This window comes from Zingiber officinale, chromosome 5B (assembly GCF_018446385.1).
Source record: "Zingiber officinale cultivar Zhangliang chromosome 5B, Zo_v1.1, whole genome shotgun sequence".
NCBI classification, from domain to species: domain Eukaryota; kingdom Viridiplantae; phylum Streptophyta; class Magnoliopsida; order Zingiberales; family Zingiberaceae; genus Zingiber; species Zingiber officinale.
This window is the reverse complement of record NC_055995.1, coordinates 37,163,259-37,181,648: the sequence shown is the minus strand read 5'-3', so window position 1 is coordinate 37,181,648 and position 18,390 is coordinate 37,163,259. Positions and strand designations below refer to the sequence as shown.

Here is an 18,390-nt window from a genome sequence, read left to right as displayed (position 1 = left end):
TTGCATTGTCTTTTCTAAACCCTAGAGTATTATAAGGTGCATTTATCTTCCACACAGACTAGTGACATTATATATATTCATAGTGCATTAACAAAACAACTTCAAGCCTCACATTCATCAAATTGATTAAAATTTCAGATTAAATTTCAAAAAAATAAAACAACAATTATATAAAATTCATATTAAAAATTAATTAGAAATAGAGGTGGCAATTTTTGACCCGACACGAAAACATGATCCGAACCGAACACGAAAAAATCAAGTTAGGGTTGGGTAGTTTCGGATTCGGATCGAAATCGGATCGACCCAATTGACCCAATTAATAAACAGATCAAATTCGGATCAACCTGAAATGACCCAATTAACCCACAAACCCGTTTATAAATAATTATAAATTTAAACTAAAATTATAAATTTAAAAAAAGTTAAAAACCCTAAACATAGAGATATGCTATTGATTGCAATGTTACTATGGCTTATCATTTATAATATGAATTTTCAATTTATGTAGATAAATATTTTTTTTAATTTTTAATTTAATATATAAAATTTCTTTAATGAATTCAGATCATGTTCGAGTCAAACGGATCAAACAGGTCAAACGGATCAGATTCAAGTCAAGTACAAATAAACAGATCAAGTTCAAGTTGAATAATTTGACCTGAATTAATAATCAGGTCGGATTCAAGTTGCCATTTGTTAACCCGTCAACCTGTCAACCCGAACCCGTCAACCTGAACCGAATTGTCACCCCTAATTAAAAAGTCAATTTGAATAAGTTAGTTATACTTTGCATAAATTTCGAAAACATCTTAAAAATAAAAATAAATAAATTACTAATTGGTTCATGTGACATTTGAAACCCGTCTACCAACGCAAACCAAAAAGTATATGTTGGAGATGAGGATTTAGGCATAAACATTCATACAAAGTAATCATAAACAACGCACAGCCTGACAACGTTAACAAAGGTCATCTAAAAGAAGTATGAGCTTAAAAATCAAGGCAATCAGTTTTAGTATGCAGATCAATTTTTGGAGTAGTTATGAAGGCTCTAAAATTCTTTTGTCGCAGCAGACATTTGATCCTTCCTCAGCCATAGGTTTACAATAAACGAATCAATGATAATCTGCAGAAGAATTATCATGTAGATGTGATTCATGTGAAAAGGAACATCCATGAATTTAAAAGAAACTTCACTGAATGATTTCACCTGTATAATATGCGCAGCAACGCAGGGTAGGACCAAAAGTCCAGGCTCGCCTAGTGCTCCGTGGAGCTGCTCGACCACAGCAACCAATACAGGAAGAGTTTTCTGCAGGATGACACACCAGGATGGATAATTTTGCAGTGAATGCAATCTTTATAATGCTAAATTTAGTACTAAGACTTTCTTTAGCATCAGCCACGGTGCCTAAAAGGGAACAAGGCATTTGTTCTTTTTATCAGCTAAACCGTCCAATCTAAAAAACAAAAGGTTTTGTTGCCGTCCTCGCAAATTAAAGAGAGTAGCGTCTATCCTAACTATTTGAAGTGGCTACAAATGCAACTCATTCCTCTATTTAGCCTTATGCAAGGCAACTTTACCCATAATAATATCAAATCCCTTAACTCATTTTTAATTCCGTTAACTATAATTTTCTGTGGCCTTCTTTTTTCCTTTAATATATGTAACTACATCCTATAAAATATATTGGTCATGCAAGAAAACATATTCATACTATTTAAACAAAATTACTTGTTTTTATACCAAAAAACCAAAAAGAATATTTTGCCAGGAAATTGAGTGATTAACCTCTGAATCTTAATGAAGCTGATTAGATTTATAATTTGATTAATTAATACAATTGAGTGATTAATTGTATCATCTGTTTAAAATGAAATTCTAATTAACTGATAATTCTATTTAAAATACTTTGACATAGTTAAGGTCAAGTTCAAAGTCATGACCTTCCAGCTACCTACCAAAGCTGGTCAAGTTCAACAAATGAGTTAGACCTTCCAGCAACCTACCAGAGCAAGTATTCGGTAAGGTCGAGCTGGAGGAATATGGTTAGGGTATCGAGACAGAGAAACATAGAAAGGAGAGAAAAGTAAACAAATAATTACTTCATTGATTTATCAATGTAGATATTAATCATATTTATACAAATTGTCTAAAACGATATATAGAACATATTATGACAAATATGGTGATAGGGAATATGTATGCAATCTTAGTAATCATAGAAATAACAATAATTACGGTTGTGATTGTAGCACCGAATATGATATATCTTTGTCAATTGGAATCAATTTATGATCATCGTCCTGGACTACTATTTTTGTCTTCATTACCCTCGGAAAACTCTATACGAGGTGTAGAGCTTTGAGTTTGGTTATCAATCTATTAGAACATTGTTTGGATAACGGCTTAGTAAAGATGTTAATAAGCTGAACCTTTGTAGAGATACAAGAGTGATAGTTGTTTAGCCGCTACACATTCTCGCACAAAGTGAAAATCAATTTCCACATATGAGCATGCAAACTGGATTTGCAACAAGATACATTGCTCCAATGTTATCACGCCATATTTTAGGTGTAACACCAGTAGAAAGATGCAGTTTCAAAAGAAGAGATTCAAGCTAAATGATTTCGTATGTTAAATAGGCTATAGATTTATGTTTAGACTTGGTGCCTAAGCAAGTTATAGTAGGTTGCTTTTTACAATGCGACATGAGAGTTTGTACCAGAAATATTGCATATCCACCAATACAATGCTTGTCTTTAGGAGAGTCGGCCCAATTGCATCATTATAGGCATTCAACTCTTGTGAGGAATGACAATACAAAAAGAGATCAATCCTCTTAACACCTTTCCAATATTGTTCAGAGGGAGCATGCATGAACTGACAAGCCCAAAAACAATGTCAAGTCATGTGATAGTGACATATTGTACTCCAATACATCTAAGGATTTTCCATAAGAGGAGAGGATGAAGGTGTAGAGAAGTTGCATACAATAATAGGTGTAGAAATAGGACAAGCAACACTCATTTTAGCCTATTGGAGAATCTAAAATAATTGACATGATTTACATGGCTGATCTTTTCTGATAATTAGATTTATAATTTGATAGATTAATAAAAATGACTGATTATTTGTATCATCTTTTTAAAATGAAAGCCTAATAATTATGTTTTAAGAGAATGCAACTTTTACTATTTGTATCAGCCATGTGTTCTGTAGAATTTTAATATTTCATATAATTATTACTTAACCAACCTAAGTAAATTTGAGGAATCATCAAGTAACTTGAAATTATCATTAGGATAATGGACCTATTAACTTGGCATAAAAACAATTAATTTATTTGGTCTGATTGTAGTTGTAAATCTTCGAATTAATCCCAAGCCCAAATATATTTCATCCCTGATTAAGGAAAGAGAAATTTGTGCTACGTTTATTGTTTAATTAATAATTAACCATAACAATCGTTTGAGAGACCAGAACCAGCAAATTTCTGGTATGTGGCAGTGCCTAACTAGGATCCGAGTTGTCTGATGCGGCAACAATAGGATTTACCATCCTTACAAAGCCAGTAGTATACAAGTGGCATACCATGGTGGGTAAGTGCGCCCCTCCAAAAGAATACAGGAGATTCTTCATATTTTAGGTATGTGTTTTATGCTTTTATGTTTATATGTGACTATGTTTATGAAGTGTGCACACTAATAAATCTCTTACCAAGGTTCAACATCTTGAACCGTGTCGGAGTTTTGATCATTGACTGCAAAGAGAAATCAATTAATCTATTTGGTCTGAGGTAGTTAGTAAATCTTCAAATTAATACTGGATCTAAATATATGATAGGTTTCTTGTTTACTTAATAGAAGATTTCAGTAAAATTTTTAATTTGTTAACCATAGGATTCTAGTTCAGATTTCTAGTAAACTAAACCTAAGGATTTTACTAGGATTGCTCGTTTATTATTTCTAGATAAATAGTAGGAAAAAAAGGCAACAATTTTTTGAGAGGTCAGAAGTAACAAATTTATGGTATGCAGTGATGCCTAATTAGAATCTGAGCTATAGCAACAATAGGATTTGCCATCTTTATGAGGACAATGGCATACAATTGACACACTAGTGAGTGGGTGCACTTTGGAACTTTCTTCATGTTTATATATAATTATGTTTATGAGGTGTGCCCACTAAAATATTTCTTTATCTTTTACCTAAGATTCAAAATCTTAAACTGTGAGAGAGTTTTGATGTATGGTGAAGAAGAAGAATTAAGACAATTATATACCCGTGTTTAAACTTTAGGTTTCATCTTGAATGTTACAGTTTTAACATTATTTTGTATAGCACAAGCTATGAAAAAATAATAACATTATCTTCACCTTCACCTGTGTTGTATTATAGTGTCGACATAACACGATACTCTTCAACATGATTGACGTTGCAACATAACAAACTACATGTGGCTAGTAGTATCAAATTTCTGCAATACGTTTCAACTGCCACCCAACATGGTGATTTCAAATCATGCTTCTACGTTTTATGCAAATCAAAAACTAATTGTCAATATTTCTCTCAACATATATATTTATTTTAATAACCATTTGACATTAACTCTAAGGAAATTCTGCATCTATACAATGACTGTATCAACTGATCTTACTTAAAAAAAATTATTGAAATTTTGGAGTGCAGTCTTGTGAGCTGGTTCAGAAGAACTTTAAATGCCTTTAGAGATGTATGTTTCTTTTGTTCATTTAGTAGTTTATATAGTTTTAATAAATATCATCCCAGCATATTTTAGACAATTTAAACATTCTGAATATTATGCCAATTAATTTTGTCTTTATGCTCTAAACATTCACAATATTTCAGTTGGTCCGGATAGTCAATTATAACGTCCAAATGCCCATACATGGGTGCATTGGGATGTCACACTCATTGAAACTAAAGCATAGCTTTTTGATACCTGCAAATGGAAGAATGAAAACAAAGGAGAACATGACAAGCCACGAAGACGCTAGATATTCTAACAGCTATTGGTAAAACTATGAGGGGGAAATATAACTAACCTGACTAGAAACTATTATGACTGCACGAGCATTTTCATTCTTTGAGAAAATGGACTTGTCACCACCAGAAACAACTGAGAGGCTCTTCACTGAAATGATGTTGAATGCCAATAGCAAAAAATGTAGGAGCCTGCAAGGGTATTGAAATTATAAAAAGTTACAGGCGAATTCTATCAATCAAATGACTTCACTTTAATATGAATAATGTAGACTTACATAACTCTCATGTAAATATCTATAGCAATTATCCTAATTCATATATTCACAAATTTGGAAAGAGGAGATTGTAGTTTCTGTTCTGCTGAGTTCTTTCGTAGTGATACAGAAAATGAGAGACTAATTTGAGACAATGGATTGACTAACTTGTCAAGCTCTTATGCAACATGATAGAACTTATGGTTGAAGGAAGCAGAAAGAAGAATTTAAACCATGTTTTCTCTCCTACCTGGAAGGCTGGAAAATTGCAATCTAACATATTAGGTCAATATAGCAATGTAATCATTTAAGATAGCTTAACTAAGATAAGGTGCCTTCAGTGCTCATCAAATTTTACTAAACGTCAGTCCTTCAGTCTCAGCAAACCTTGTAGCATTGAATAATCAACTGATTGATACCTGGTTTTCTTTACATTTTTCCCCTTTGTGTTACAGCTGACGATAGAAACAAGGGTAGCAATCCTCTCATTTATTCCTTTCCAATCGAAAAGTTTTAATGCAATCCTCCAAATTGCCTAGAACAATGTAAACGGCCTTTCCAAACGGTCAAACTCAACATAGAATTGTTGTGAGAAATCTTGAAATCTACACAGAATGGGATCTAAACTATACTTATTAAAATAACAACAACAACCAAACCTTATCCCATTAAGTGAGGTCGGCTATATGAATCCTTCTACGTCATAGGGTTCTATCCCCTACTATATCATCATTTATATTTAAATAAATTTTATCTTATTTTATTATTGCTAACTAATTTTTTTGTCTTTCTCTACTTGTTTGATATGTACATTTATTATAGTTTCATATCATCTAACTAGAGCATTTATTGGTCGTCTACATACATGTCTGTCTCGCAACATCCTCATCTTTACAATTCTCATCTTCTGCTCATGTGCTCAAATCATAGCGCCACATTCAACTCCATATAATATAGCATATCTAACCACCGTTTTATAAAACTTTCCTTTAAATCTAAACCATACTCATTTTGAAATAGAAATTGTTTAAGGGGTAACTTAAAATTCGGTGAACCTCACAACCCTCATTGTCATTGAGAATTTTCCCTATTGATGGTATTGAATCTTATATTAGAGGCCATTACAGCAAGTGTCATCAATGCAAGGCCTCCACCAAAACAAATTGGAATCTGGAAGGTCCCTTGACATCCAATAACATTGAGAAAAGAAAATTGAGGAACTGGAGCTTTGGGTTCAAGTAAAACCACAAAACAAACAGATACATAACTACTATGTAATAAGTTCATAAACATACGTTGCCATGCCCACTGCAGTGGCAAACACTGCAGGCTTAACTGTCAAAAGCAGAGGTCTGGACCTGCTCACTTGCATCCATGGCACCTGGAGGCCAAAAAAGACCAAATAAACATACAAAAAAAAAACCAAAACACAGTGCAATCTAATATGGTAAGAATCCAACAGCTGGGGTTCCCAACAAAATAATTCCTTCTCTTCCACATTTCCTACAAAATTAATTTGTGTTACATTCCATGCCTAATTAAAGATTAAGTAGGATATGGACTATGAAAGTGCTGATTCAGTGGTTGTGGATCAGATTTTAGAGTTAATTTGGGGTTATACAGGTTAATTGAGAGTGGGAACAGGGGTGGAATGATAGGCTATCTAAGTGCTGATTGAGTGGCATTGGATAAGACTTTAGGGTCAATTTGGGTTTAAACAGATTGACTGAGAGTGAGATCAAGTGTGGAATGATTTAATTTCACCATGGAGCTCAAATAAGACTTAAGTCAGACCCCTTAAGGCTGAATTGAACGTGACCAGGTTCCGGATGATGTCAAATGACTAGGTTTAATTGGGGTAAGGGTTTTGCATTTTTAAAAACCCCTCTACCGCTTGCCTTTTCTCGAAATTGCAAGAGGCCTGCACCCTTGTCTCCTTTGCATGGCATGACACAGACCCAACTCATGTCTTGCAATAACGAGGCATGCAAAGAGCTCAAGCGAGAAGGTTGTTAGAATGTATACTAAAAGCCTAGCTTTTTGTATAAACATTTATTTTGAAATAAGAATCACGTTGGTCAAATATCTTCATTTATGTTAAATGTAGTTATTCATTTAATTTATATTGTAGATAACATGGTGTGTGGTGTCACACAGAAGATCATGTTATCAGTTCCTTATAAATTATAAATAGTAGCTCACGACCAAAATGGATAGGGGCAAACCATTGGAATGGTCGTAGTGTGATTTAGTATTAGTTTATCTTGACTATAAAATTACACTAGTACACTCTGAGTATATTAAGCAGGACCATTGGAAGTTGTTCTTTTTATATTGATTGCATAAAAGAACAGGACCTCTGTTATTATGGAAGTGCGTACTCTTAATTCCGATATAATGACAAACACATATATTTAGTATTTATTTCTTTAATTTATCAATGGGTGAGATTTAGTTCATTAAATCAATAGGCCCGATAAGTTGGGAAATAATATTATTTATATGGTGTGGTGTTGATTATAGAAGGAAACTGTGTCCTAGTTATCTAGGTTGATAATGTCCCCTTGAGGAGCTCATAAGGATTGTCATGTAAACCCTGCAGGTGGACTTAGTCCGGCATGACAATAAAGTTGAGTGATACTACTCTTGGAGCTAGATGTTAATTAAGTGAGTGTCAGTAACTCATTTAATTAATGGACATTCGATATCTTAAATACAGGGAGATTAACGCATTCATGATAAGAAGGAACCCATAATATAATTTGGGATTGGTGCGATAGTTCAATAGTAACTCTTTAGTGGTATGAGTTATTATTGATGAACTTGAGTTGGACGTTCGGGGCGAACACGGAAAGCTCAAGCTCATCGGGAGACCAAAGTCAATTCCTCCTCTAGGTTCCTATTGTAGCCTCTTATATAAAGCCTTATATCCACCAAAAGCCCAGCTTCTTAACCTAAGCTAGGGTCAGCCAAGCCTTGCTTGGTGTCCAAGCAAGGGGTCGGCCAAGCCAAGCTTGGAGCCCAAGCTAGGGCCGGCTAAGCCTTGCTTGGTGCCCAAGCAAGGGGCCGACCACACATAAATTAGAAAAGGAAGTTTTATTTTTTGTTAAATCTTTCCTTTATAGAGATCCATAAAAAGGATTTAAAAGAATGATTTTAATTATAAAACTTTCCTTTTTTAGATCGGTCACAAAAGGAAATAAAAGGAGTTTTTATCTTGTTAAAATCTTTCCTTTTATAGAGATCCATAAAAGGGATTTAAAAGAAAGATTTTAATTATTGAAATCTCTCCTTTTATAGATATCCACAAAAGGATTTAAAAGAGATATTTTAATTTTATAAAACATTCCTTTTATAGCTATCCACAAAAGGGATTTTAAAAGAGAGATTTTAACTTTTGTTTAAAATCTTTCCTTGTTTGATGAAAAGGGTGTGGCCGGCCATGATAAAGGATTAAAAGCAAGTTTTAATTTTGTTTTAAAACTTTCCTTTTTTGTATTGGATTATAAAAGAAGAGGTGGTGCCTTATGGTTTAACACATCTTCTATTTCCTCTTCCTTTCCTTGGTGGTCGGCCCTTCATCTTCTTCTTTTCTTCTTCTTCTTTATGGCCGGCGACATCAAGCTTGGAGTTCCATTGGTGGCCGGATACTTGGAGGTGAAGAAGAAGAGAAAGGAGGTTCTCTAGTTGTGATATCCCTTTGGTGGCCGAAAGCTTGGAAGGAAGAAGAAGGTTTGGGTGGATTTCATCTTGGTAGATCGTCGCCCACACGACGTCCAAGAGGAGGAGAGGAATACAATAGAAGATCAAGAGGTTATTAAATCTTCAAAGAAAGGTATAACTAATTATTAGTTTCCGCTTCATAATTAGTTCATATTCTTTGAATGGATCCTGAAATACCAACACAATAGGCTATCGATTTTAGGCTATCGGTTTTGTGTTATCGATTTCATGTTTCGATCTTGTGGTTCTATTGAGGTCTCTTTAATTAAACCGAGGGTTACTGTAAGAAGTTTAAATATTGAATTTCTTTGAAAGGCTTTGTCTAGGAAGTGGTGGATGATCCCATACCCAAGAAGGCCTAGTGCCTCGCCATGTTTAACCTGGAAGTTAATCTTTGAAATAAATGTCTAATCATCTTCTGTAATATGGTTTAACTTCTGAAGAACACATCGGTTGAACTTGGAGTAAAAATGTTAAGTTTCGTTTCCAATCCAAGTTTAACTTCTGAAGAGCAACTTGGATTAATAATGTTAAGCATCATTTGCAATCCAAGTTTGACTTCAGTAGAGCACATGAGTAGTTAGGAAAAGTTCTGTGCTTGTACAAAATTTTTATACAAGGAAACATAACGGAATCCGGTGTAGCAACCAACAAAGGTAGCAATCCCCTCTAGCATAGATTCCTCCCCTTCACCTTTCTCTACCAATTGTGCAAACCTTTTTCCTATGTGAGAGATCAACCCAATCTTCAACTGAAATAATACCACTATAGTTAAAGAATTAAAACTCTAGCATGCATTATACTTTAAACCTTGTTATCTAACAAGCAAAAAAAGAAATATGTCCTATAATGGACAAAACTATAAGAACATCACTTCAGCCCAATAGCATATAGTTGTTAGAGATGACAATATGACTGAAATGATCGTCTGACCGCTAAATCGATTCAAAACGTCCACATACTAGGTTATGGCTCCTTCATCAGAGAAACACCGTGGAAGATCAATCTCAAAAGCTTACAGTGAATGAATTGGTAGGTACAAGGAGACAGAATGCTTTAGGCATAGAGGAAATTAAAGTATGGGATTATTGCTACTCGAATATGCCAATAAAAGCTATAGCTAAAATTTTAAGTTCATTTGAATGCACTTTAGTCCATCTTGGTGAAATCCTCAAGTTTTTTTTTTTTTTGAAATGATTTGAAAGAAATATCTCAATTCATTCTACTAGGAAGAAGATATTCTGAATTATTTTATTTGGAAGAAGAGATTATGATAATTCCACTTAAGAGATAACTAGCACTAAAGAGTATTCCACACCTAATATTTTTATTGCATGGATCCATATCAATCAATCAGCTAAAATGGACCGCATTTTAGGAATACCTTATTCGATCAAGACACGGTCAGTGTTGTTAGAGGCGCGAGGTACACTGAGGCACAAAGGAGGCTCCCTAGAGCCCGAGGCGCGCCTCTTAAACATGAGGTTGATTACTATGTCGAATATGATAACTATTAATATTCCACACACACAAATTTCAAACCACTAGCCATGAGATACATAATATGACAAGCAAAACAACACCATGATAAAATTATTATGCAAGAACACATACCAGTAAGAAAAATGAAAAACAGGACAAAAAAAATAGAAAAACAGGACCAAAAAAATTTAAAAAGAAATGGGCAGCCGCAAGAAGAACACCTACCACTACCAGCAACAGAAGAAGAAGAAGAAGAAGAAGAAGAAGAAGAAAAAGAGAAAAATTGAAAATGAAGAAGAAAAGAAGATAACAGAAGAAAAAGAAGAACAGAAGAACAAAAAAAAAGTTTAAAACACATACCAGTTGATGGGTATGGCGGCGCAACTTAGGCAACGACGGCGGCAGCCGAAAATGCTCTAGGGAGGCTAGGGTTTGGGTGGGTACCTCTCTTTCTTGCGTTCGTTTTCTTCTTCCCTTTTATCTTTTTCCTCCATGCCCTAATTCCAAACCAAATGAAACACTTTGCCCAAAAAATAAGTTTAAAACGTGAAGAATCCAAAAGTTCAAGAGGCACGCCTCGTTCACACCCTAGATGAGGTGCAAAGGCGCCTCACGCCTTGTGCGCCTCGCGCCTAGGGCGCGCCTCAGTCGTGCCTTTAACAACTCATGACACAGTGTCTACCAAGTTGTGCCCTTGTTTTTAATATCACTCTTAGCCTTCATATTTTACGATTACCCAATTTGTATGAGATCAATGTTGTTTGTTTCTATTCCTTTTGAAAGTCTATATGTTTTGCTATTTTTTCTCAATTACTTTCTTCTTTTTAACTCCGCCCATGATGACCGGTCATGGTCGGTCCCAAGCCCGGATAAAGGAGGGTTGCATTGGGTTGCCAGCCAGCGTCAAAACTATGACAAATATTCAATGAATTGATCCATTAAACTATTGTGTTAATGCTAGATTGTTCCCCGGAAGGAATGCGTTGCAAGGTCCGACTGTAACGTCTCGGCAAGGACCGCTATATCTCCAGAACTCGAGTGTAGTGCTAAATATGCAAGAGTTCACGTTACAGGATCCGACTATAACGTCTCAGCAAGGACCACTACATCTCCATAAGAACTTGGGTGTAGTGTTAAATAGGCAAGAGTTCTCACACCATAGGTTGGATAAGAACAAATATAATAGGAAAACTAATAATCTAAGATTTAGAGCATGGAACATAGAAACTCTCACTGGTAAATCAATGAAGGTAGTAGATATGATGATTAAGAGAAGAATTAGTATTTTGTGTGTACAAGAAACAAAATGGACAGGCGAGAAGGCAAAGATGATAGAGAACTCGAGTTTTAAGTTATGGTACATGGAAAGAATAAAGCAAGAAATGGAGTAGGTATTATCGTAGATAGTTTGTTAAAGAATGAAGTTATAGGAGTAGTTAGAAAAGGGGATAGAATTATATCCCTTAAGATAATAGTGGCGAAAGAAACTATGAACATAATTAGCATATATGCACCACAGGTAGGATTAGATGAAGCTACCAAATCAAAGTTTTGGGAAGACTTGGATGAAATATTACAAAATATGCCACTAAATGAAATGATTTTAATAGGAGGTGATCTAAATGGGCATGTCGGAGTGAAAAATGAGGAATATGAGAGAATACATGGGAGTTATAGGTTTGGAACGAGGAATGAGGAAGGGAAAACTATATTAGATTTTGCGATGGCATATGACCTTATATTAGCTAATACGTTTTTTAAGAAAAGAGAAGAACACTTAGTCACATTCAAAAGTGGGAATAATAAATCGCAAATTGACTTTCTTATGGTTAGGAAGAAGGATAGAAAGATTTGTAAATATTGCAAAGTCATCCCTGGAGAAATCTTAACTACCCAACATAAGGTAGTAGTGTTGGATATATGCCTCAAACATAGTATCAATAACAAGAAAATATATACAATTCCTAGAATTAAGTGGTGGAAGTTAAAGGATGGGAAGCAAAATATATTTAAGGAGAAGGTAGAAGTACAAGTATTAGGTGAAATATATGATGACTCTAATACAACATGGGATAAGATGGTATCAAAGTTGAAAATAATAGATAAGAGTGTACTCGGTGAGTCAAAGGAACATGCACCACTAAGTAAAGAATTTTGGTGGTGGAATGAGAAAGTACAAGAGAAAGTGAAGGAAAAACGAATAGATTATAAAGAATTATATATTTATAAAGAGAGGAAAACTTAAAAATATACGATAGCAAGAAAGAAGCTAAGAAAGTAGTGAGTGAAGCAAAAATGAAACTTTTGAGCGGTTATATCAAAAATTAGATTAAAAAAGGAAAAAGACATTTATAGAATAGCTAAAGTGAGAGAAAGGAAAACAAGAGATCTTAGTCAAATAAAATGTATTAAAATGAATGTAATAGGGTATTAATAAACAATGGAGAAATAAAAGAGCGGTGGAAGAGGTATTTCATCAACTTTTTAATGAAAGTTTAGGTGACCAACTTAACTTAGGTAATTTAAGTAGGTTAATGAGCATAGAAATTTCAATTTTTATCGTAGAATTCAAACTTCAGAAGTAGAACAAACTTTAAATGTATGCACAATGGAAAAATCGTTGGATCAAATGATATTTCGATAGAGGTATGGAAGTGCTTAGGGAAACAAGGCATTGAATAACTTACAAAATTATTTAACATGATATTGAAAACGAAAAAAATGTTTGATCAATGGAGGATAAGTACTCTTGTTCCCTTATATAAGAACAATGGAGACGTACAAAATTGTGCAAAGTATAGGGGTATTAAATTAATAAGTCATACCATGAAACTTTGGGAAAAAGTAATAGAAAAGAGATTAAGGAGATCGAAAATCAATCGGGGTTCATGCCTGGAAGGTCGACAATAGAAGCTATACATCTTCTTAGACAATTAATTGAAAAATATCGAAGCAAAAAGAAGATCTACACATGGTATTCATTGATTTAGAAAAACTTATGATAAAGTTCAAGAGAAATTATATGGAGAATTTTAGAAAAGAGAGATGTTAGCGTAACATACATTGAACTAATTAAGGATATGTATGAAGATGTAATGACCAGAGTAAAGACTTCAGGTAGAGTAACTGAAGCATTTCCAATAAAGATAAGGTTACATCAAGGATCGGCTCTAAGTTCCTATTTTTTTACATTAATTATGGACGAACTCACTGCGCACCTTCAAGGCACAGTATCGTTGTACATGTTGTTTGCGAGATGATATTATTTTGGTAGATGAAACATGTGAAGAAGTAAATGTTAAACTAGAATCTTGGAGGGAAGCACTAGAAGGAAAAGGTTTTAAGCTTAGTGGATTAAAGATAGAATATATGGAATTTAAGTTTACCAATATTAGAAGTAATGAAATAATTGTTAAGATAGGAGAGGACGAGTTGCCAGAACCGAGAGATTTAAATATTTAAGATCGTTTTTGCAAAACGATGGAGGGATTGAGAGGAGGATGAGTGAAATAGAGAGGAGCGTCGAGTATTTTATGTACTGTAAGGTACTTCTTAAACTTAAAGGTAAGTTCTATAAAACCGCAGTTAGACCTGCTATGTTATATGGAGCTGAATGTTGGGCTATGACTCGAGCACATGAGCAGAAGATGAGAATTGCAGAGATGAGGATGTTAAGGTGGATGTGTAGATATACGAGGATGGACAAAATAAAAAATGAGAGCATTAGAAAGAAAGTCGGAGTTGCAGCTATTGAGGAAAAACTCCGAGAAACACATTTAAGATGGTACAGACATGTATTTAGACGACCAATAAATACTCCAGTTAGACGATGTGAAAATAAACATGCATAGCAAATGAGGAAGACGAAGACTAAAAAAGACTTGGTTAGCAACAATAAAACAAGATAAAATTTATTTAAATATAGATGATGATATAATATGATATAGAGCTCAATGGCGTAAAAGAATTCATACAGCCGACCTAGTGGGAAAAGGCTTGGATGTCGTTGTTGTTATTGTTGTACTTTGTTCTTTTAAATATTATGGAAGTTTTCGCTCTAAGCAAGTTGTAATTTTCTTTCTGTAATTATTGCAAGAAGAGAATTAATTATCCCAAAACTTGTTTAATTGTAATTTTCACTCTTACTATTGCTCGTTTATCGTTGATCTCAACTATACTCACGATTTTTCATCCCCTAAATTTTTTAGTACAAGGGGGTAGGGGTCAACGTAAACACACCTTTTTCCTAGCTCCATGCCAACTTTGTCAAATCTATAGCTACTTCTAACTTCCCTATTGTAGCATCAGGCAACAGGAATTTACAATTAATTTTGATTGACTGCAAATGAGTTGATTACCCAATCGACTCAGTCATGTACAGAAACATTATATTTTTGTCTATTGGCTAATCAGCTTAAAGTCAACAAAGCTCACCAGTCGACTAAAGTCACAACTACGATCATCTTAATGATCGATATTCATCTAACTTGAGATCTTCTATTTCCCAAGGATATAAGTCTCGCAACTCTCATAGTTCACACACAAGCTCAAGCTCGTCTTCTGTAATTTGCCTTCGCCACCAGGGACATCTCCTGCTTGGCCCTTAAGTCCTCAAAATGCACTAAGAACATGGCTCACTCCACATGTCATCTTTCACTCTTCCCCTACATAGTTCGTCTTCTTTCAATTATCATAAATACTGGTCCGTCAAATGTCTCATACCATCCTTCTTCGATCCCCACCAAGCCAAACAACTTGGTCACAAGAAATCATGTTCCACGAGCTACTTCCACACCACCTCAATTCTTCTCATCCTACAATCCCACAAATGCTGAATGCAACCTCCTCTAAACTCCACCCTACCTCGAGCCATTAAACGTGTTACTTTGATCACACAAAGTCATCATCCACACTTGACCACGTCAAATCACAAGCTCCATGTATGTCTTTCCAGGTTCCTACACCACTTAAAACATATCAAATACAAATTTAAGACCTAACTTGAACTCTTAGCATAAACATCAAAATCTAGAGCACTACATTAATAATTTTACTTTTTTGATATTTGACAATATATTTAAGTTAAGAAAACCAACAAAAGAAATGGAACCTAAAGGAGGCTCCCTCTACACCTAAGCTCCCTCTAAATCTAGAAATTTTCTAAATTTTCACTAGAGGAGAAATAAGATTTCTAACTTAATTTTTTTTTCCTCTCCCCCATTAATGCACTCAAAAAGATACACCAACAATCTTTCATCTAATGGTTCAATGCATTTAAATGATCTTTAATTTGTATTCAAAGTCCTCTAATGAATTCTAACATGAATATCTACATTATGATGATCAATCACATGTTGAATGTTCTAATTCTAAACATTCTATACTCTTCCAGACGGCATACTATCTACTAAATACCAATTGATTATAACTGAAACAGTCTAACTCTACACCCAAATAGTCGTACAAATTTCTAAAATTCCCCTACAATTCCATGAACTTCTAAAAATTCTTAACTTTTATGAAGGGGTTTATTTCATCAATTATATCTAGTTGGGAAGATTTTCTACAAAAAAAAAATATCATATTTTCCAAGCTAGATACATTTCCCAAAATTAGTTATAAAGACTAGTTCCTTAACCTCAAAGTTGTAATTTTGACCTTATACAAGTGCATTTGTCAAACACAAACTGAAATACCCCTAAGCATATCAAATACAAATTGAATTTATTTCATGCAACTTAAACACAAAATATCCTTTGCATGAAACATCCCAATGTTTATGGTTACTGTCTTGAATATGTGTAGTAAGTTCGTCCATAATTAGTATAAAAAGATAAGTACTTAAAGTTGATCCTTGATATAACTCGATTTTCATTGGAAATGCTTCAGTTACTCCGCCTGAATTCTTTACTCTGACCGTTACATACTTATAATATCCTTAATTAGTTCAATATATATTACGCTAACACCTTTCTTTTCTAGAATTCTTCATATATGATGATAAAATTTATCCAAGTATAGATGATGATATAGTAGGAGATAGAACTCAATGGCGTAAAAAGATTCATATAGCCGATCTCAGCTAGTGGATAAGGTTTAGTTATTGTTGTATGAAACATCCCAATGTGTCAATTATCTAGAATTGAATTTGCCACTCATTCTCAAACTCATAGACACACCCTAAAACTCTTTCAGTACGCAAGTACAATTTCTTTGGGATACAAAACCTAAGCTTTAATAGCTCGAGCGGTGTCATGTTTTAACCTTTAAGTGGAATGATATTATTTTAGTATCATGCTAATATTTTAATGTAGGGTGTTGATGGCAAATTGGAGGTGAAAGAAGTAAAGAGTTGAAGAAGAAAAAATAACTATATACTTAAGTTCAAGATCAAACTTTGTGTTCCATCTAGAATAATATAGTTTTGATATTATCTTTGTACAGACAACAACAATAACCAAGTCTTATCCCACTAGGTGGAGGCGGTTATATGGATCGTTCTACATCGTTGGGCTCTATCCTACTATATCATCTATACTTAAATAAATTTTATCTTATTTTATTGTTGCTAACCAAGGTTTTTTGATCTTCCTCGTTTAATGTATATTTGTCATAGTTTTATATAGCCTCAAGTATTTATCGCCATCTAAATATATATCTATATCATCTCAAACATGTCTCTTGAGTTTTTCCTCAATAAATGTAACTCAGACTTTCTCTTTAATGTTCTCATTTTTTATTATGTCCATCCTTGTATATCCACATATCCACCTTAACATCTTTATCTCTGCAACTCTCATCTTTTGCTCATGTACTCGAGTCATAGTCCAACATTCAGCGTTATATAATATAGCAGATCTAACCATCGTTTTGTAGAACTTCCCTTTAAATTTTAGAGGTACTTTACGATCATATAAAATACCGACGTACTCCTACATTTCAATCATCCTGCTTGTATCATATGTAACGCATCTCTCTCAATCCCTATATCGTTTTACAAAAATGATCCTAAATATTTAAAGCATTACACAAGATAAGAAAGTTAACAACATTATCTTAATCTACATTATAGCAAGTAAAGGGGTATAAAGCGAAGAACCTCACACTACAATCCGTTAATAAATTCCCTCGTCAGAAGAATTAATGTCTAGCCTAAGAAGATACTATCTTATATAGGAAAGATTCAACTCATCAGCTCAGTCTTGCAGGGAGTAGAGTGCTTTTGACTATCTGTTCTTCCATTGCCTTATGGGATTGCAAACTGCATCTAGAGCACATACAAGAGTTTTACATGGACATCCATGCATCATCCTATCTCTTGAGTTGGCATGTGCAGGCTAAAGGATGAAGGTTGGCAAGGACTAGAAGACCTAAAGGCATGGAACAAAGCACTGCTTACAAAAGTCTTATGGCACATTCAAAGAAGTAGGATACTAATTAAATGGATACATCATACATACTTAAGCAACGTCAATATCTAGGCTTGGAAAGCCAAGCATATGTACTTGCCACTGATTAAGAAGCTATTACAAATACAGGAAGAATTAGCTTCTTCAGTTGGTTCCTCAAAGGTAGCTGCACAAATGTTGGCCAGCTGGTTTGGTCAAGAGGGGAAAAAAGTTGTCAGAGCCTATCATCATTTCAGCTAGCTCCCAAGAGTCATGGGCTCGTACAAAGGTAGCTGCACAAATGTTGGCCAGCTGGTTTGGTCAAGAGGGGAAAAAAGTTGTCAGAGCCTATCATCATTTCAGCTAGCTCCCAAGAGTCATGGGCTCGTACAATGTGGAAATCATACCTACGGCCATGTCTAGCTAAAAATGGCAGCGTATATGAGGGTGAGGAAATGGATGTGGAAAGGATTTTTCGAGAGAAACAAGTGCATGTATACCGTACCTTTGGTATCTACTCTGACTTAATG

At 34.4% G+C, this 18,390-nt stretch overlaps 1 protein-coding gene across 2 annotated transcripts in view; it reads right to left on the bottom strand.

Moving 5' to 3' along the window:
• Positions 1–894: 894 nt before the first annotated feature.
• Positions 895–18,390, bottom strand: part of LOC121984358 (probable sodium/metabolite cotransporter BASS4, chloroplastic) — a 28,615-nt gene continuing 11,119 nt past the window's right edge. The window contains exons 3-7 of one of the 2 annotated variants that reach the window (XM_042537250.1): positions 10,833–10,969; positions 6,563–6,648; positions 5,073–5,202; positions 1,214–1,315; positions 895–1,129 (exon numbers count right to left, since the gene is read on the bottom strand). In XM_042537250.1, the coding sequence (XP_042393184.1) occupies positions 1,055–1,129; positions 1,214–1,315; positions 5,073–5,202; positions 6,563–6,639 (384 nt within the window). In that variant the 5' untranslated portion in view covers positions 6,640–6,648; positions 10,833–10,969 and the 3' untranslated portion in view covers positions 895–1,054. The remainder of the gene's footprint in view (positions 1,130–1,213; positions 1,316–5,072; positions 5,203–6,562; positions 6,649–10,832; positions 10,970–18,390) is intronic. The other variant, XM_042537249.1, reaches the window with a different exon arrangement.